General features: G+C 42.6%; 1 protein-coding gene across 2 annotated transcripts in view; it reads right to left on the bottom strand.

Moving 5' to 3' along the window:
- GCLC (glutamate-cysteine ligase catalytic subunit) overlaps positions 1-15,042 on the bottom strand; it is a 47,745-nt gene extending 32,703 nt beyond the window's left edge. Inside the window, exon 1 of one of the 2 annotated variants that reach the window (XM_034991604.1) lies at positions 14,444-15,042. In XM_034991604.1, the coding sequence (XP_034847495.1) occupies positions 14,444-14,593 (150 nt within the window). In that variant the 5' untranslated portion in view covers positions 14,594-15,042. The remainder of the gene's footprint in view (positions 1-14,443) is intronic. The other variant, XM_034991603.1, reaches the window with a different exon arrangement.
- Between the last annotated feature and the right edge of the window lie 6,588 nt (positions 15,043-21,630).

Here is a 21,630-nt window from a genome sequence, read left to right on the forward strand (position 1 = left end):
TGGGGCATTTCCCGAGAAGGGAATCACTGGCCATCTGGTAATGAAAAATACTGAAGCATCTGGGGCTCTAAGACATTTATATTTTCACTCAAACAAAAAGTCTACTTCCTTTATCACCACCAGCCCTTCCTCTTTTTCTTTTTCTGCCCACCTTCAATCTCATCTTGGGTTGGAGCCCATGAAGACGGTCAGAGTGCTTTTCCTCCTGCTTATTTGGGAGCTGGTATATGGGGGCAGCAGGCTTTGGAGTCCTTCAGTTTCTGGGAGGGAGTACGTAAAAACTGCGTGTAAACTGCCTGAAGCAGGAGTAAGTACACAGCACCACTCAGATGCTAGTGGCTATTGTTTTTAGCTCGTGGGCGGGGTAAGTTTATTGAGACAGGATAGAGGTGTTTTCCAAACATCAGTTACAACCCTTGTAGTGAGCCAAAGTAGGCTGTAATCAACATTACACAAAACTCTTGAAATAGAGACTACCAGAATAGGTCACTCATGGGAAGGGAAGTACCATTTCACCAAAATATTTCATTTGGCATTTGTTTCAGGTACCATAGGACTCAGCCAAAAGTGAAAGCTGGTAGTGTGGACCACCACCTAATTCTGCAGTCAAGTAGTCCTGGGTTCCTGCACCAAGCAGATCCCGTCATTCCCCTCTTTGAAACTTTCAAGCAGCCCACACTGAGCAAAAAACCCCACACCCCTCACCCAGAGCATTAGCGCCAGTCTTCTGGCTCTGCCTCCTTTGTTTCAAACCTCCCTCTTCCCCACCATTTTGGGGCCACACTTCTGTTCTTCCAACAACCAAGTCAGGGCCTTGACAGCACTTCTCTCTGCTTGAGAAGATTTCACCTCATCCCTTCAAACAGCTGGCTCCTGTGGATCACAGATTAAGTGCTACCTTTTCAGAGAAACCTTTGCTGACCACCCCGCTCCCTCAGCACTAGGACCTCTTTCTTGTCCCCATCCCCAAGGGGGCACCACCCTGCTCAGAACAGTCTTAATTTTCCCTCTTTTCTTAGAAATATTACCATTACAGACATTTGGAATTTGTCTTAGACTCTGGGCCTTAGTTTCATCATTTGGAAAAATGGGGGGGGGGGGGGAGTCCCTTCCAGCTTTAAAGCAATACAAGTATCCCCCTGCTTTTCAAAAATTTGAACCAAGCCATTTCGTTTGTATGACAGACCTACAATTAGCAAAGGTTTCCCCGTTATCGGAAAGCACAGTGTTCCTATAAAACCATGCTTGTGTTCCCTCTCTTGCTGTGTCTCTGTCAAATAAATAATATCTTTAAAAGAAAAAAAAAAATTTCGTAAGGGGAATTGGTATAGAGAGAAGAGTGTTCCCTGTTTTCCAAAAGTTTGTGGTAGGCCACTTGCTTTTACAAAAGACCTGCATTAGCATGGTAACTGCTGCCCCCCCACCCCCCATAAAAGCAAAAATCCTCTTTGGATTTCTTTCGTTAGTGAAAAACATACTAATGTAGGTCTTTCATAAAAGCAAAATGCCGTAATGCAAAATTTTCAGAAAGTGGGGGATAACTGTACCTGTTTTTGCTAAATGAAAGAAATCTGAAGGTTTTTTTTTTTTTTTTGCCTTTACAGAAAAAGGCGAAAATAACATCCTCTCAGCAAGCCCCTTTAGACACAATGGGCACCCCAAACATCGAGAATGTAGTCAAGTCCCTTCCTTGGGAACCACACCAAGCATGTCAGCCTAAAGTAGGCATAGTTCTGACCTTTGTCAGTGAGCATCTCGGCTTTATCTTGGTTTATTTTGTGCATCCATGAGCAAGACATGTCCTAAAGTATCAAAAAAAAAAAATATCTAAGGTTATTTTTGGGGTCTGGGAACACTCAAAATTTTTTCCATACATATTAACGGTAATTGCTTCTTTTTACACCATTTTGGGTTACAAAATGTTTCATAGGGATGCTCTACTTTTGGTTGGTGGGGGAAATCTATATTTCTGTATTTCTATTAAGCTCTTCTAGAAATTCTTATATGATCATCCATTTTTCTTTCACTCTCAAATATGTTACTCAGTATGCACTGCCAGGAAGGTAATTTTATTCAAATGCATTGTCTTATTACCCAAAGCTTACCCCTTTTAAGCATATATCTCTTAAAAATGTTTATGTATATATCAGCGGAAGTCTTTCTAAAATTGATTACATCCTCTTCTGCTATCAATTGGAAGATCCTAAACACATTTTCACTTTTTATTAAGGCTTCAGACTTCATTAGCAATTTTATTTCTTTAACTAGAATCACAGCAGAGCAAGGTTCTTTGAGGTACAATGGGCTGCCACGTCTAGATGTGCTTTTCACAGCTGCTCTCTGAATCGATTGGTTTATAGTTCATCCTGGGTTGAGAAACCAGATGCCAAGCTTTCAGGAATTGTGTATTAAATGAGTGCTCTGGGTGAGGGCTTGAGACACTTTTCGGAGTAAAGTGCATACACTTTATACTTAGAAGCCTTCTGTTTACTTCCTAGTCCTCTGAGTACTAAAGCCCCCAGGATCAGGACCGCTAGATATAATTTAATACAGCAGTGGCAGCCTTGGGGGGCCAAGAAGAGAGGACTACCATGCTTAAGCACAGGCAGGGCTGTCTGAAAGCACGCTAGATAAAAAGGTAACTTCCAAGTACCCAACTTGTGTAAACATATGAACATTTCCAGAAGGAAATGAAGGACACACTCCTAAATAACCTCTTCAGGTTTGTCTGAGGTTTAAAGTGCTCAGAGCATATCCTTTCAAACAAAAACTTTTCAAATGAAAAAAATGTTAACTTTCAGGGTTGCAGGTCACTGCTGCAACCCTGAACTCTTGTAAACACTTCAGACAAGTGCCAACCAGCTTTTAAAGGTACTTCCAGATCTCGACTCTCTCTCCAGAGCATTAAAATATGTGAAGCCCCGTGTACCCCAGCCCATGACCCCTGCAGGTAATCCACATGGGGCAGAGTCACAGCCTAGATTCTTACTAGCTTCCAGGAAAAGGGTCATGGAGTCTCTTGCCTAACAGTTTTGTTTTAACTCTGCTACATCAGCATCCAGGAGGAAAAAAAAAAAGGAAAAAAAAAGCATTAACCAAATCCAAAGGACTAAAAAAAGGACCTCGGGGGGAAGGGAGACAAGACCAGTGGATCTGTGTGAACATTTATGCAATGAGGAACATCTGGTTTGGGGTTCTTTTGTAATCCTGTTCTGGAAATAAGTTTAACTACCAAATCCCAAATGGTCTGTCTGACCATGACAGACACAGAAAACCCAAGCATACAGAAATCTCTCCAAAGAGTGTCCAACAGAATTGTAGCCATATCAACTCTCCAAGGATATACCAATCCAGATAACCAAGGTTTCTGAATACCTATCAAGATATATCCAAAATGGGGCGCCTGGGTGGCTCAGTCGTTAAGTGTCTGCCTTCATCTCAGGTCGCGATCCCAGGGTCCTGGGATCGAGCCCCGCATCGGGCTCCTTGCTCAGCGGGGAGCCTGCTTCTCCCTCTCTCACTCCCCCTGCTTGTGTTCCCTCTCTGTGTCTTTCTCTGTCAAATAAATAAAATCTTTAAAAAAAAAAAAAAAAGATATATCTGAAATGAGCTCTTTTGGCTAGAAGTCTGAGGTTTAATCATGTTTCCCTAATGTCTTAAATAATGTCTGAGAAACCCAATCTTTAAGTGGAGACTCAGGGACATCATTCTAATATACTCAATCCATTACAATCATTGTCAATATGTTACAGAGACAACTTAATAGCCATGGAGGTACTACTTAAGTGATACCCAAACCCACATGCTATCCAATTCAACAAAAATAGGTCAATTCTGTTTCTTTCTAAAATTATAATCAAGATTTCAAGGACCCTATGAGCTGTGAAAACATCTACGGGCTTTGTGCCATTTATTTTGGCCAGAAACCAACTTTTGCTTTTCTCCCAAATTCTTAATATGTTCCAGATAGGCTGTTGCCAAAGCCTCCAGTCCCTCCCCAACCAGCAAATCCAGTGGCTTCACTTCAGTTCCCATCCTTCCACAGCTCTTGAAAGCGTGCTCTTCTTCCTGTACATGACAGGGCTACTACCCCTCACACGGTTTCCTCTCAGGATCCCACGTGTATTCATCAGGGTTCTGAGGCACCGCCAAGGTTTCTTCTCCCTGGGCTAGCTCACTCTCCACTTTGGTTTTAACCACCATCTTTAGGCCTGTGGCTGCCCCACCATACACACACAGTCAGCTCAGATGTTGCTCCAGCTTTCTCCTGTCTACCTGGTATTTCTCCTAAAGGAGTACAGGGCTCCTTAAATTAAAGGGTTCCAGAACAGAATATCCAAACCAACTGTTCCCCGAGGAACCATCCTTGCAGGGACTCTTACTCACTTGGTCATCTTTGCCAGGAACGCGTATGAGAGACATAACCTAACCCCTCATGTGCCAGCCAGGTCCTTTCACTCCTTCTCTTAAGTATCTCTCTTTTTTTTTTCCCTTAAGATTTTATTTGTCAGAGAGAGAGACAGAGAGAGAGACACAGAGAGAGCTCACAAGCAGGGGCAGAGGCAAGCAGAGGGAGAAGCAGGATTCCTGTGGAGCAGGGAGCCCGATGCAGGGCTCGATCCCAGGACCCTGGGATCATGATCTGAGCCAAAGGTAGACGCTTAACTGACTGAGCCACCCAGGTGCCCTAAAGTATCTCTTTAATATACACAAATCTTTATCTCCAGAGTCCTAGGCTACACTCTCTTCTCTCTCCTAGCAATGACATGTCCTCTGTAGTGTGGGCTCCTTGTCTCTAGTTATTCCTCCCAACCCATTCCATTTCACACTATAACCAAAGGGGCCTAGAAGAAATCCCCTTGTACCAGTCTTGGACTTACAATACTATGTCTCCTGACATGGCCTATTACAAAGGACCTTCAACAACCTGAACCCAACCCACCTTTCCAGCCTCAACTTCTAGCCATTCCCTTTTCCCTGCTTTGGTCCTGTGTTACAGCAATACTCCCTCAACATCAGGCACCTCCATAATCTCACATTTGTGCATTCCCTTTCCTTGCTTCTCCATCTCCCTTTGAGACCTTCCATCCCCACCTTCCATCCATAAGACTCCCAGGATCTCTAGATATACAGCAAACTCCTCCTCTCCTCCCTCCCGCTCGTCCACCCACCTGCCTTCCACCAGAATTCAAGGGTAGAGAGCTTCTCACTTGTCTTGATTTCTCTCTTCAACCCCATGACCTAACACAGGAAGTCCTTGATATATTAGGAAGTACACAATAAATACTTAATTTAAAAATTATCCATCATGGAAATAAAGCTTTTAGTGTTTTGCCATATGTAAGTAAAACTTAAATATCAGTTTTCAAGAAAACATTTTTGCAATACCATCTTGCTTTTTTTTTTTTTTTTTTAAAGATTTTATTTATTTATTTGACAGAGAGAGACACAGCGAGAGAGGGAATACAAGCAGGGGGAATAGGAGAGGGAGAAGCAGGCTTCCCGCGGAGCAGGGAGCCCGATGTGGGGCTCGATCCCAGGACCCTGGGATCATGACCTGAGCTGAAGGCAGACGCTTAACGACTGAGCCACCCAGGTGCCCCCCATCTTGCTTTTAATGGAAAGTTTGTGAGGCTCAAATAGGCTTAAGACATTAAAAAATTTCTAGAAACCTAGTATCCATGGCTTTATAATTAGGTTACTTTGTCAGTAGCCAGTGAAGTATATTATCTTAGACCAATGCTAAAACCCAAAAGGTGACAGGGTAAGGAAATAGATTCTACCATTTCTTGTATTCATTTCCTGATTTTTATAAGTTGAATGGAATTTAGAGTATTCTGAAAGTTAAATTGTTAAAAATACAATTAAAAACTATATATATGTAAACATGCAATTCAAAACTAAATGGTAGGTTTTTGTGATTAGTCTTACAGATAAGGAAATTGTGGTCTTACGAATTTAAGTTCTATATCTAAGATCACACAATCATTCAGGGGAAGACTCGGGGCTTAGACTTCCATCTTCAAATTAAAGTCTATTCATAAAATGTACGCAAACTTTTCAAATAATGTGTTTTCACCAAATACCCAGTCACAGGATGAAAACAGGGATACTAAGTGATGAACATCATAGCATAAAGGCAAAGAAAATCCTGACTTTAAAAAAACTTGGCTAAGGGCACCTGGCTGGCTAAGTTGGAAGAGTATGCAACTCAGTCTTGGGGTTGTGAGTTCAAGGCCCACGATGGGTGTGGAGATTACTTAAAAATAAATATTTTATTTATTAATAAAAAATAAAAACTTGGCTAAATGTTGGTTGCTGGAGGTATCTTATAACCATGAGGGCTGCCAGCCTTTGGACAAAGTTTACAGAGAAAGGAGAACAGAGCTGTAGAAAAAATGGGAAAGACTTCTACTTCTGCTCAAGACGGAGTAAAAGCAACCAGTTTTACCTTCCCACCTGAAATAGCCAAAATGAGAGAGAGTGTATGGAATAGCTTTTTCAAGACACTGGATAGCAGTAACACAAGGCAGAGATTCCTGAGATATGGGGGAGAAAAGCGAAGTGAGCTCTTTAATTGCCCCAACTTACTGCCTGGAAGAGAGGCTCTAGGCTCATGGGCAGGAAGGTGAAGCAGAACTTGGAGTACTCCCTGAATTGAAGAGAGAGGGAACTGAAGGCCTGAGGAAACCAAATCAATTAGAGTTCACAGGACCAAGTACCACAGAAAAGAGCTGCACAGAGAACCCTGGAGATCTGCAGAGGGCTCCCCCTTAAGGATTCAGTAGTAAATCAACACATACAGGAGGCAAGTACCCAAAGCTGGGGCCAAGTGTGTTCCCACAAGCCAGAATAGAATAAGTCCTAATTCAGGGGCAATGGGGAAAATATTCACAAAGGTCTTGCCTCAGTAGAAGGATTAGCCCTAAACTAGAGACTTCTCCAGATCTGCTTAATTATAAAATCAAGACCTCAAAGGACTGAACTACCTCCAAATAACTGTATTGTAGAACAAGGCTTAAAGAATAGTTAGGAATATACAAAGAAGAAGCACCCAACAAGGTAAAATTCATAATATCTGACATCCAATCAAAGATAACCAGGCATGCAAAGAAGGAAACTTATTCAGAAAAAAATAAAACTGAACTTAATCTTAAATAACAAAGACAAAAAAATTAGCTAAGACATTAAAACCATTGTTATAACTGTATCCCACATGTTCAAGTTTAGTAAGGTTGCAGAAGATATATATATAAAAGTCAATTTTATTTCAATCTATCAGCAATGAAGAATCAGAAATTGCAACATAATACCATTTACAATAGGAAAAAAAATGAAACCATGATAAATCTAACAAAAGATGTGAAAGACTTGTAAGTTAAAAACTAAAAAAACATGGATAAGAGAAATTAAAGGTTTACTTGTTCATGGGTCAGAAGACTCATTAAGATGTCAATTCTTCCCAAATCGATCTACAGATTGAATGCAATTGCTGTCAAAATCCCAGGAGGGTTTGTTCTTGGTAGAAATTGCCAAGCTGGTTCTAAAAATCCTGTAGAAATTCAAAGGGCCTAGAAAAGTCAAAACAAGTTGAAAAAGAAGAAAGTTGGAGACCTAACACTGCCTGATCTCACAACGTACTATAAAGCTATAGCTATAAAAAGAGTATAGTACTGGCATAAAGATAGACAGATCAGTGGAACAGTACAAAGAATCCAGAAATAAAGCCACACGAACAGACAGACTACTGGAATTCGACAAGCTACAAAGGCCATGTACCTCTGGCAGTGGAGAAAGGATGGTCTTTTCAACAAATGGTGCTGGGGCAACCCACATCAAAAATCCATACCTTACACCATAGACAAAGCTAACTCAAAATGGATCATAGACCTAAATGTAAAGCCTAAGATTATAAAACTTCTAGAAGAAAATACAGGAGAAAACATTTGTGATCTTGGATTAAGGAAAGATTTCTTAGATACCACACCAAAAGTATGATCCATAAAAGAACAAGCAGACAAACTGGACTTCATTAAAATGAACAACTACTCTGTTCTTCAAAAGACACCCTTATTAACAGAATGAAAATAGACTGGAAGAACATGTGCAATGTAAATTATCTTGTAAGAACTATATCTAGAATATATAAAGAACTATCAAAACTCAACTAGGCAAATGGCTTTAAGCACACTTCACAAAAAAGGCATACAGATGGCAAATAATCTCATGAAAAGATACTCATCACCACTGGTCAAGGGAAATGCATATTAAAAATACAATGAAATACCATCACATACTTATTAGAATGGCTAAAATTAAAGAAACTGACTATACCACGTGTAGACAAGGATATGGACAAACAAACTGGTATACATGGCTGCTAGGAATGTAAAATGGTTCAACCATTTTTAAAAAGTTTGTTAGTTTCCTTAAAAATTAAAACAAATCGGGGCACCTGGGTGGCTCAGTCATTAAGCGTCTGCCTTCAGCTCAGGTCATGATCCCAGGGTCCTGGGATCAGGCCCTGCATCAGGCTCCCTGCTCCGCATCTCCCTCTCCCACTCCCCCTGCTTGTATTCCTTCTCTTGCTGTGTCTCTGTCAAATAAATAAATGAAATCTTTAAAAAAAAAAAAAATTAAAACAAATCGCTCCTAGGGAATAATCAAGGTAGATAAAAGCATAAATCCATACAAAGGCACATACATTAATGTTGACACAAGTTTTGCTTGTAATAGCTAAAAATTGGATACAATCCAAATGAATAAATTGTAGTATATCCATGCAATGGCATATTACTCAGTAATTCAAAAGAACATGCAATAAAATGAATCTCAAAATATACAAGCAGCTTAAAAAGCCAGACCAAAAAAGTACATGCTTTATGATTTCCTAGATATAAAACTCTAGGAAATGCAAAGTCTACTATGGTGCCAGAAAGCAGATCAATGGTTGCCTGTGGAAGTGGGGAGGGAAGAGGGGAATTAGGAAGAGGCACAAGGACAGTTTTAGAGATGATGTATATTATTTTGATTGTGGTGGTAGTTTCACAAGTATATACATATATCAGAACTTATCAAACTAGCAAACTGTATATTTTAAGTATGTGCAGTTTACTGTATGTCAATTATATCAAAATAAAGGTGGTAAAGAGTTTTTAAAAATCCACCTAACTTGGTTAAAGTATGTATAAACAGAGAATACTAACTTGCAAACTTATGAGAATATGGCCCATCCAATACCAGCAACGTCAGTAATGCCCCCAATATAGTTTTCTAAATTTAACAACACATTCAGATGCCTTGAGTATATAAAAAGTTCAGAAACACAAATTTATTTTTCCTTGATTTCACCACTGTGCTTTAGAGACAGGTGAATAATAAATACTGTTAAAACAATGTCCACAGTGATAGCAAAGTGAAAGATAAAACAACTTTGCTTTACAGGTCACAAAATACTCAATGTAAGAAACCTGAACATTCCTAATGACTATCAAGAAATATTTGTACTCCATATCTAATTCTGGTCAGTGTCCAATAATGCATTAAGGCAAAATTTAGATTTTAAAATGCAATTTAGAAATACTATAGTTCTCGGGCGCCTGGGTGGCTCAGTTGGTTAAGCGCTGCCTTCGGCTCAGGTCATGATCCTGGAGTCCCTGGGTAGAGTCCCGCATCGGGCTCCCTGCTCGGCAGGGAGTCTGCTTCTCCCTCTGACCCTCCCCCCTCTCATGTGCTCTCTCTCATTCTCTCTCTCTCAAATAAATAAATAAAATCTTTAAAAAACAAAAAAGACTTAAAAAAATACTATAGTTCTCAAATACAATCAATACCATCAAAAATAACTAAGCTAATGGAATATAATTCTATCTGAAAAAACAAATTTAAGTTAACTGGTTAAGAAAATACCCACATACATGGAATGCCCCATTCCCCATAGCCATTTATTTTTTTAATTATTTTTTTCTTCAAGTTTTCATTTAAATTCCAGTTAGTTAGTACTAATATTAGTTTCGGGTGTAGAATTTAGTGGTTCATCACCTACAAACACCTGGCGCTCAACCTAAGTGCCCTCCTTAATCCCCATCACCTGTTTAACCCATGCCCCCACCTCCCTCCCAGCAACCCTCAGTTTATGCTCTATCATTAAGAGTCTGCTTGACCATGGCTATTTAAATGAGATAAACAGATATTGAAGAACTTCCAAGTGAATGTTTTAAGTTACCATTTATGAGTCTTCATTCAAAAGGCGAGGCACTTACTTGTAAACCATTTCATCAACATTCTCATTTAATCTTTATAACCCTATAAGGCATTATCATCCTATTTTATAGATAAAAAAACTGAGGTTGAGATAAAGCAATTTGTCCAAAGCTACATGTTAATTTACACTCAAATGAAAATCTGTTTGTCCATTCTAGATTTATAGCTGTTATTTTTTTATAGGATCATAAGCTTATTAATTAACAAGCTATGCATTTTCTAAATAGTCACTTAAGCATTCTTAACCTACACAGGCAAATTTGTCCTTCAAACTCAATGGATGACATATCAGCCCTTAACATATCCCATCCCAGTTTTGTTGGCTTTATGCATGGTAAGAACACACTCAAATATTAAGGACATATATTCTCCTAAGTTCACATGCACTTCTCTGCTAACTAGAAGACAATTCACCTTCTTAACTTTAAGAGCCACTACACTGGGTTAGAAAAATTGGAAAAACTATACATTTGCTTTTAAATGTTGTTTTCTGACACCTCTATAACCTGTAGCGTGAACTCTGTAAAAGGAGATTTGATGAAATCTCATACACATTGTAAATAATCCAAAACCTGGTATTACGTGTTTAAGAAACGGACCTGAAGTCAGACAGATTTCAATTCTGATAATGTCTCTGTTGTTAAGTAGCCGAAAAGGCCGGGCAGGCAGCTAACACTAGAGTGAATTCAAAAGTTGTACTTACTGCACACTCCAGTTAAAAACAAAATCTGCACCTGAAAAGTTTTTGTCAGCTGTGAAAAGGTAAGTGCTTTCTTTTCTGCATATGTAGAATGCTTAGCAGGCAAGAGAGCACCCAAGAAGAGCCCTCTTACCTCTCCCCCACAGTCCCCATCCTGGGGCAAAATGAACTGTTCTCCCGGCAATCCAGGACTTAGAACTATCTCCTAAAGAAACCATAAATGGTGGCTAGGGTTAGGACCCGTTACACCAAAGGTGAAATGCATCTGTAAGCTGATCTGGGAATCTACATATTCATAAGGTTATCACAGGAAAATACTTTTGATTTCCAAAAAGCCAGCAGACATACACCTTCAGAATACCGTTTTTACAACGATTGGTGGTAGCCTTGGCTTTACTCAACAGTCTAAAGACTATCCTGCAGGTGAATTTCAAAAAGTAACATTCTGGTTTGAAATATGTACATTTAAAGAAAAAATCTTATTGAAACTGTTCTTACTCAAACTATAAAAGCTAGGAGAGTCCAACCCTGTCATTTTCCACAAGAGGAAACTGAGGCTCACAATCACACAGGCAGTTTGGCAGGCCCTGGAATACAAATCCAGAGTTCTGATAAACACCACCAGATATAAATATTGTCCTAGTAATAACTAGGGCTGAGCATTTCCAAAAGTGGCAGGGTCTCCTAACCACAGTTTTAAGGGTTTTGGTTTTTGTTTTTTTGCGGGGGGGGGGGGCAAGGAGGAAGCTTCTAAGACCAAAACTTCCCACAAAAAGCAGTAATTTGGTATCACACCAAGCAGTCTAACATATCACATCTCAAACACCATTTTCGGTCTGACGAGGCCATCCTCCATCTCCAGGGCCACACCACCCACCACACCCTTCTCCCCTTTTATCTGCCCAGCCTGTTTCTCAGTTACTTCTCAAGGCTTCTGCATACGATACATGCATGCTTGCTGCCTGGCCTTGCCTGCAGACTTCTGCTTCAGCAGATGTGATCCGTGAGTTCCTATGTGTAAGCAATGGCGCCAACACTGGAGTAGTTCTCTCCTGCTCTTTTTCAAAGGCTCAGCTCATCAAGGAAGCCTCTCAAGATAAATGTGAGAGTCTGGCTCTCAAACTCCTTAAGTGGCAACCATACTAAGAATTTACATGCGACTCAATACAGACCTGCTCACACGTACCCTCAAATAACCCAAAAGTCTGACATGCTATACTTGCTATTTATGACAAAGTGGTCCCTCTTCATCCAATTCCATTTCACTTTTTTTTTTTTAAGTTCTGGAGAGAAAAAAAGTCTAGGGAGAACCTAAATGTGTTTCTCAACCCGCTAATGGATCATGACCTGCAGTCTGAAAAATAACGTTCTGTAACATAAGAGTGATTACTTTGACATGATACTGGAGGCATCAGCAAATATTTCGGCATGAGACTCCCTACCCTCTTCCAAAACCTCACCTCCTCCCTGCCCAGTCATAGAGATACCACAATGGAGAACTCGTTCCTGCAATACCACAGGTCAGGGATGGGAGGGAGAACCAACTTCAGGGGACTAAGGTGAAGTGCCATTTCAGGAGTAGAAAGTAGAGTAAGGCTTTTTTTTTTTCCTTCTTCTTTTTTCTTTAACCATCTGAGCAGCCTTCACAATCTGAATTCTTCCCTATGTGTCAGGCTGCCTATTTCCGACTGGACTGTCAACACTTGTGGGCAGGAATTTTACTCTTCTTGAAAATCCTACACTCCACCCCTACACATAACTGAAGCAGAATTTAAAGTTATGAGAAGTGTGTTATTTTTAATATCTAAGATAACTTTTCTACTTCATGGCTTCTATTAGACAGTAAATTTCCCACTCCAAAAGATGCTGCTTTATTGGGGGGGGGCGGGAAAGAAGCAAAGAGATGTGGGACAGGAAAAAAAAACCAAACAAACCAGGGGGTCGGGGGATAGAAGACAGATCATTAAATGCACACAATACATAAATGAACATATACAACGGAAGATGCTATGAAGCAACAAGGAACTTTAGAATAAAACTGAAGAATTACCACCAAACACAATACTGTACCCCTTTTCTGTCCAAAGTATGGCAAACCCCTTCTAGTATAAATGTGAATTACTATTATACTTTTCTAACTTAAAACACAATTCTACTGTAAAAAGCAGAATTATCTCCCAACTTTAGAAACAGACGAACTAATTTTGTGAGGAAACAGGCGCAGCACCACCCTGACGCTTGGGTCAAGGGTAGTAACATCAACTAAAAGATAAATTTACACCTGAGCAAGCCACGGAACACAAATGGTGAAAACAAACAGATGCACTTTCCAAAAAAGCATTTAATTATTATTATTTTTTTTAAAGATTTTATTTATTTATTAGAGAGAGAGAGAGAATGAGATACAGAGAGCATGAGAGGGAGGAAGGTCAGAGGGAGAAGCAGACTCCCTGCCGAGCAGGGAGCCCGATGCGGGACTCGATCCCGGGACTCCAGGATCATGACCTGAGCCGAAGGCAGTCGCTTAACCAACTGAGCCACCCAGGCGCCCCAAAAGCATTTAATTATTGAAATAGCATCTACATGTAACTTTTAAAAACGGGAAGGGAGAGTACAAAAAGCTTTGGCAGACGAAAACTAAATATAAAGGGGGCAATGCTTTCCAAATCATTCCAATAAACAATGGTTCAACAAACTGAAAAGGCAAAGACATTTCAGCTCTAGGCAGAACACATGTTGAAACACTGATTTGTAAAGTTTAGACACTGGATCCAGGCCACAGAAAGGCACCAACAAATCCCAATTGCGAAGCTTCAAGAGTTCCCATTCAGAATTAAACAGGAACAAGAAGTTTCCTCCCCTTTAGGAAAACTGAGCCATAATATCTGTTCTATGCCTATAAAGTGGTGGTGAAGCGGGGAGGGTGAGGAAGGGAGTGTGAAGAGAGTGCGAGAAAGCTGATGAGAAGCAGCTGGGGTTTTAAAAGTAACCTGCATGAGATGGGGCAGAAGCGAACATCCTCGAGACCTGATTGCCAGCAGCAAGGCCCTTCTAGGACAACTTGGTCCCTTTCTCACTGATCGCAAAAGCGCATTTTGACACCTGACGGTAGATCGCGATACGCGGCCAGCGGATATACCAGACTGAAAACTCCTGGAAGCACCGAATGTCACACTTGCTTACGCCCGCACCCTCCCAGAGCCTAACCCATTTGTTGAATGAAGGGAGAACCCTAAGAATGAATGAATGGGATAGAGAAGTCTAGGGAGAAGGCTCGGGCAGGGCCCCATGCTCGGGAGAGCCCCGGACGCCCGCCGGGTGAGGGCAGCGACAGCGTGCCGCGGCGGGGACGCGTCTGGGGACCCTCGGGGCGCACCGCAGGACGCGGACCGCCGTGGGGGCGCGGGGCGCGCCTCGCCGAACAAAGGAGAGGGAGTGGCCTGACAGGGGCGCCCGGCGGGGGCGGAGGCCGCGGGTGCTCACCTCGTCGCCCCACTTGAGCACGTCCTTGTGCCGGTCCTTGACGGCGTGGTAGATGTGCAGGAACTGGAGGATCCCGTGCCGCCGCACGTGGTCGGCGTGGCGCTTGGTCTCCTCCCAGCTCAGCGGCGAGCCCTGGGACAGCAGCCCCATGGCTGCCCCCTCCTCCTCCTCCTCGGGGCTGACGGCGGCCGCTCGCTCAGACGCGAGCCGGACACTCAGCTGCCCGCAGACGGCGGCGGCGGCAGCGGCTGCTCCGCCCCGCGGGGGCGCCCTTGGGCCGCAGCCGGCGGAGGGACGGTCCGCTCCGCTCCTCTGCGCGGGGTCCTTGCCGCCCAGGTGACCGACTCAGGGGTCCGGCGCGCCGCGCGGACACAGAGGCAGAGGACGGGAGGGCAGGCGGGGCGGCTCTCGGCCCGGCGGCCTCGCCCCTCGCCCGCTCCGGCTCCCGCCCCGCTCCTGCTCCGAGGCGGCAGCGACGGACCCCACAGGCACGGTGCGGCGGCGGCTCTCGCTTCTCTTTACCGGTGTCGTGCACTAGCTTCTTCCTACTTGTGACCAAGACCTGCGCCGCCACAGAGCATGCCCAGTCTTCCTATCGACTCACGGCTCCAGGGCGCGATCCGTCGCTCCGGATTTTAAAGACTACGGGCGGGGGCGGGGAAAGAAGGCGGTGCAGGAGAGGAGGCGTGGCCGAGCGCCCAAAGAGGCTCAAAGGCGGCCTCGGAGGAGGCGTGCGCAGGCGTGGTTGGGGCGGAGTCAAAGGGGCGGCGGTGGGTGGAGTGAGGTCCCGCATGCTTTAGGCAAAGGAGTTACGTAAAAACCTGTGTTCTCTAATCCAAAGAGATAAACTTTGTGTTGCGGAAAAAATTGGTTATTGGAATTAATAACAACCCACTATATTCTTTTTGAGGTGAGAAAAAGCCTCACGCTTATAAAAAACAGATGAGAGGTGCAGGGTATGGTAATAACTCCATAGCTTGGGAGTCAGATGAAACACCTGTTAAATTCTAGTTTCCACTATTTACTGTGACATCTTGGGCACGCTATTTCCGTACCGGTGCAAAATTATATTAATTCTATCTTTTATGGATGTTGTAAGAGTGTGCACGATGCAGACGTTCAGAGTCTATGACCAATAAATTACCTGGTTATTAAGAGGAATCAATTTGTCTACAAGTTTTCTGTATATACAATGTGTAAATATTACAAGTATTTGTGTAGTCTCTAAATTAATTATTTGATGAGATAAAGTCTTTGGATGGCCCAGACACCATTCATTGCAACGAAAGGGACTTTGACAACATCTCCAGATGGATTTTTTGAAGGAATCATCTCCAAAAGCAAAACCTAATATTCATCCATTATGTGACTAAAATGATGTTCACGTGAGCTTACCAAGGAGAAGATATTAGAAACAACTGGAGTTGACCCTATCCTGGTGGGAAAGAGAAAGGAGGTACCTCACCCCCAGAAATCTGTGTTGACAGAGTGATGATGTGTCAAGGAGAGAAAAAGTGACAGCAACTAGATCACACATGTACTGAGGCCAGAAAGTGTGTATTTATTGTGCCCACTTCCATCAACTACAAAGTTAACATTTAGTAAGTACTCATTAACTGCTGAATGGATATAGGGTAATAGGAGTCTCTTCTCCCACACCCCTTCATAGTGGATGTGCCCCTCTCAGGGATTGGGGACATGGAAACCCAAGGTCTGGCTGTAATTTCCAGAGTGGAGTGTGTGTATGTGGGGTGTGGGTGTGGGTGCGGCTGTGGGGGTGTTTGAAGCTCAGGAGATGTTTCAATCCCCAGCTCACAGCAAGAATAAAAATCAAGCCTCGTTTTAATTTGTTCACGGCTGACTCAGCAACCTCAGCTTCTGCACCCACTCTTCCTTGTACCCTCTGCACCAATATCACCAGGCTTGTTTGGTCCTGGCTTTCCACCGTTTTTTCCTGCTTGGAATTCTCCACCTGACACATTCCTGTTTATCTGTTGAGTCCCAGTTATTCCTCTCCTTAATTTGGTTGCATTTATGCATGCATCTCTTTCTACATTAGGATAAAATCATTTTAAAAATATCTCCACACTAGTGACTTCCTCTGGAGAGATGATTTATGCCTTTTGATTTTTTTTTTTTTTTAGAAAAGCGCTTGTATAAATCTTAGCTTTCTATGGAAGGCAGGGAGTTTGGGGAGCTGGCGGGGCAGTGTTGCTCATGTTTCACATGCAGGTGAGGCATCTAAAAGATCATTTTTTATTCTCAAAATCTCATCTCACATTTGCATAGGCCTGCGTTGTTCAACACAATAGCCATCAACCACATGTGGCTACCGAGCCTTTGAAACATGGCTAATTTGACTGTAAAACTGAATTTTAGTTTTATTTTAATCCACTTAAATATAAATTTCAAAATTGATATTCCATTTCGTTACTGGAACACTTACATAAATTTGGAGCAGGTTGGGAATGTGAATTTACTTTTTTGTCTGTTAATTTTATGACATGGACATACAGATCAAGCATTTCCAATGAAAATTTAGTGGCCTAGGAGATGTACTGTGAGTGTAACACACATACTAGATTCAAAGACAGTACAAAAATAAAAATGTAAATATTTCATTAATAATCTTATATTGACCACATGTTGCTGTAACAGTATTTTGGATATATTAAGATACAGTATAGTGCTTAAATTAATTCACCTGCTTCTGTTTAGTTTTTAAAGGTGGTTAATGGGAAATTTAAGATTCTCTCTGTCGCTCACATTCCTCTTAATTGAAACAGAGCAGGTGCAGACATTTACACTTTGCAATGCACACACTTTCCTCCCACCCCTGCTGGATTTCCTCACAATACCTGAAGCTGGGCTCTTGGGAGAATATCAGTTCCGTTTTAATGGACAGGGTGGTTCAGTAAGAGACTAAGTTCAAGGTTAGCCAAAGCCCTACGTGGTACTGAATGTAGTGAGAGTTAACACTGTAATTTGAGTCATTCAGCCACAGGTTCCAGGTGACACAAAAGGGGGCCTCTCCTACCCGAAATCTGAGCCAGTACCCTGAAGAGCCCCCGGGCTCCGTTCAATCTCAAATCAGGTGCAGCATGGTGGCACTATGGGTCAGTTATGTCAAAGTTAAACCACGGCCGCCACAGTGCCTTTACCAACTGCTGTTACGGGGCGGGAAGAAACCCACCACAGATCAACAGAAGTCACATTCAACGACAATCAATCCCCTCTGTTTGACAGTGTTTTTCATTTTTAGGTTTACTTCTCCTTCAGTACTTCTACGAGTAGGTTTTCAGCGACCAGCCCCGGACAGATCTTTTACAGGTTTAACGATCGCTAAGGGGAAAAGGCTCTGGTAGACTGCAGAACCAGCTCTTCTCCAAGCCTTGCCCGACGGCGGATTCCTCTTCACATCTTCCGCGGAAAAAACCTGGACTCAGTGGGCCTGAACCTACCATTGCCAGCGGCGATCCAGACAACGCTTCCCCGCCTCCTACCCCGGCGACAGCCGCAAGCCCCGCCTCCAGGGCCGCCCGGAAAACCCGGACCGTGGAGCTGGGAGGCTGGCGACTCGGCGCCACCGCGGGGCCGAGCTGAGCATGCTCGAAGAGCGGCTCAGTCGCGGGAGGAAGCGGCGCGGGCCGCGGGGGCTGCACGCCGCGTCGTTGTTGTGATCCAGCCCCCGCCACGTGACTGCGCGGGGCCCGCCTCCAGACGCGCGGTGCCGCCTCCCAGTGACTCAGCACTTTGTGCCGGTTCCGTGCGAGAGGTCAATGCGGGGATCCTGCTCGGGGGCAAAGTGACGGCCCTCCACCCTTCACACTCCCCCACCCCCACCCCCACCTCGGCTGCTGTGCAGCGTGTTGCAGCAGCCATTTCAGACTCGTTCATTTTCCGGCCTCCCCGCAAGGAGGAAGAAATACATTTCCCTGTAGTCACGCCGGTTCCAATTTTCCCTGAGTCAGCAGCTCCGCAGAGATCAACTGAGCAAGCAGAAGGGTTGTGCCTAAGGGTCTCTGAGGAAGAAATTTTGCAGGTTCAGGCTGCTTGCGGTCATCTGCCCCAGCCCTTACTGTTCTGTTGGCTTGAACATCCCTGAGATGCTCTCCCGGGGGTCTCAATAATTTACTCTTCATGGTGCACCTGCTTTACGCCAAGCACTTTGATCTGGAAAACATTGAATAACCCTGCTTGTTGCCATATTTTATAGATAAGGCGACCGAGATCCAGTAATGGTAAATAACAGGTAGTGGCGATGCAGGGATCTGAACTCCGGTGTACTTTCTACTGTACCTCACAGGCTGGGTGAAGCTGAGGGCTTCTTTTTGGGGGCTCTTCATTCTAACTCCACTAAGCCCTCCTCTCCTTTGACACTCCCTTGCCCCCAAAAGACCTCTGTTCAGACAGTGAGGCGTTTACGATTTTCGTGCTTTGTATTTTAACTAATTGGTAGAAACAAACAGCTATCTCTCAAGTGTACGCGGTACAAAGTGCAAAAAGGATTATTTTCCCCTACCATTGCATTATACTTGGAATTTGATTGGACTACATTGAAGAAGTACCCCCAGGGCTTTATCATAGAAGCACGGTATCCAAAAGACTGGTCTTCACCCTAGCTCAGGGTAACCTGCCTAATCTAAGTAAAGTGGTGTTCTTTATCATCAGGGACCCTTCCTTCTCCACCTGTTCAAATGAGGTTTCCCTTCCAACCTACACATTCTCTGATGTCAATGCTACTAAATTAGTTGAAAAAGTGCAAATCTTTTTATATTATGTAGTATTTCCAGTGCATGTTGCTGAGATGTGCTATTGTCATTCCAAGTCAACAAAACACAGAACCTCTGTCAACTTGGTTTTTAAAGCTGACTTTTAGTTCATAGGGATTTTTCTAAAGTATAAACATGCTTATTTTCATGTAGAGTTGCAAAAGGTCTGTTCTGCCAAGTGAAGGCCTTTAATTAAGATGGGGAGATCTTGAATGTGTAAAGAAGATGGGTAGGAGTGTGTGTGGGGGGATTAAAGATATGGGAACAAGAGAGGATGCCTTTGGAAACAAGATCTCTCAGGAGGCATAATAGAATACAAAGCACATGTCAAGTGGTGAAATTTTCCTAACAGTATCATGGCCTTCTTGTGAGATGCTAGGAAAGACGATGAGGATGCCAAGATTGATGTGTTGGGGCAGGAAAGGTAATGGCTGAGTCCAGTAGACTCCCACTTTTTCAGTGGAGTATGGTTAAAGAAACACAACTTTTTACTACAGACATTTCCAAACAAGCACAAAAAAGTACAGAGGACATAGTGTAATACACCTATTGTAACTATTACCCATCTTCAGTATCACCACATGGCTAATCTCATTTCAGGTATTCACTCCCTCCCAGTAATTTAAAGCAAATCTCAGTGGTGTATGATCTCAGGTAGTTAGCTCTAAGTGAGGAATGTAAAAGACAATTTGAGCAATTGGTATAAGGGATGATTCAAGAAGATGAAAAGGAATGAGCAATAGGCTAATCCCTTACTGGGAATCAATTTCCTTTGTCCTGAAATTGAAGATTGGTGTTAACCGATTGGTTTTATTCCAAGTTTTCTAGCTATCGTTGTAGTTTATGTGACCCTGCACTGAAAAACAAAACTAAAAATCCGTCCTTGTCACATGTAGTATCAACTGTTCCACAATGGCTGCCAGGGACAATTATTATTGTCAGAGTAGGCCCACTGTCAATTCTGAGTACAGTCTTTAAGGCATGTGTTTACTTTTTTTTTAAGATCCTAATTTTAGTCTCTACCTTTTTCTTCCCATTTCACTCAGCTTCGTTCACATAAATATATGTGAACTTCATCCTAGATTAGATAACACCAAATAATTGAACTTTGACACACAGCACCCCATCATTTGTGGATGATGAAATGTAAAAAAGCACTTATCATAATCACATCATTTAGAAAGAAAATGGTACTGGATATCAAGCAATTTTGCTTCGATAAGACCAGTTCCTAAAAGCAAAAACAAAGGAGTAACCTAATTGTACTTCTGGAAGGTATTTTTCCTCACACAATACCCTCTCCTGCTTATTTTAGTACTTAGGCTAAAATTTAATAGGTATTTTGAGGGGAAAAATCAATTCCTCTAAAAACGACCTATCCTACAATGCACAGGAGAGCCCCACACAAAGAATTATTCATCCCCAAATGTCAACAATGTGAAGGTTGAGAAACCTTGGTCTACACGTATCAGGATTAACTCTAAATATTAGATGGGTACCTTTTTTATTTTTTAAAATTTCTAATATTTTTTATTTGTCAGAGAGAGATAGAGCACAAGCAGGGGGAGAAGCAGGCTCCCCGCTGAGCAAGGAGCTCAATGCAGGACTTGATCCCCGGACCCAGGGTTCATGACCTGAGGTGAAGGCAGATGCTTAACCGACTGAGCCACCCAGGTGTCCCCGTGGGTACCTTTCTTTAAATATTTGCAAGGGTTTCTAAGGTCATCAAAATGACTAGTGGAGAAGCACTGATATATACAATGGTTAGTATCATTTTATTTGCAGTCATTGTGTGCACAAATATATACAGCTATTTAATATACTACTAGTCTCCAGTGTGTTGATGGAGCCCATGATAAGAGCGGGTAGGGCCCCTTCTTTATCTTGTTTCTCTTTTCCTTGTGGCCACTTACTGATCCAGCTCTGGTCTACTCTCCTGGTCTTATTTTCTGTCCATGTAAGACCAGTTATATACTTATACCAATATTAATATTAAATTGCAGAGTTCTTAGTTCCCTGCCTACATTTTTTTAAAAATTCAGTTTTAAAGAATGAAAACTCATTAGATCTATTAAAAGCTCTGTTACTACTGGGCAGAGAACATGGAATACAGGAAAAGTCTTGGTTTGGGTGTTAGAACAGATTTGGAATCCCAGCTCTGGCCCCTTCTAGCTCTGTGACCTTGGGCAAGCTCCTGTCCTTGAGTTTCATCATCTGTATAATGGGGGGAAATTGATACTTCACTGAGTGCTTGTAAAGACTGAAAATAACATGCAGAGCATCTGACACATATGGGGGGATAAATGAATGATACTTCTTTTGCATCAGTTAAGGCAAGGTAGGAATTTTAGGAGACACAACATTACTACACTCAAGTAGCAGTAAGCTCGGAAAAGATCTTCTTGTCACGGATGT

This window comes from Mirounga leonina, unplaced genomic scaffold (assembly GCF_011800145.1).
Source record: "Mirounga leonina isolate KUSES-001 unplaced genomic scaffold, KU_Mleo_1.0 Mir_53, whole genome shotgun sequence".
Taxonomy (NCBI): domain Eukaryota; kingdom Metazoa; phylum Chordata; class Mammalia; order Carnivora; family Phocidae; genus Mirounga; species Mirounga leonina.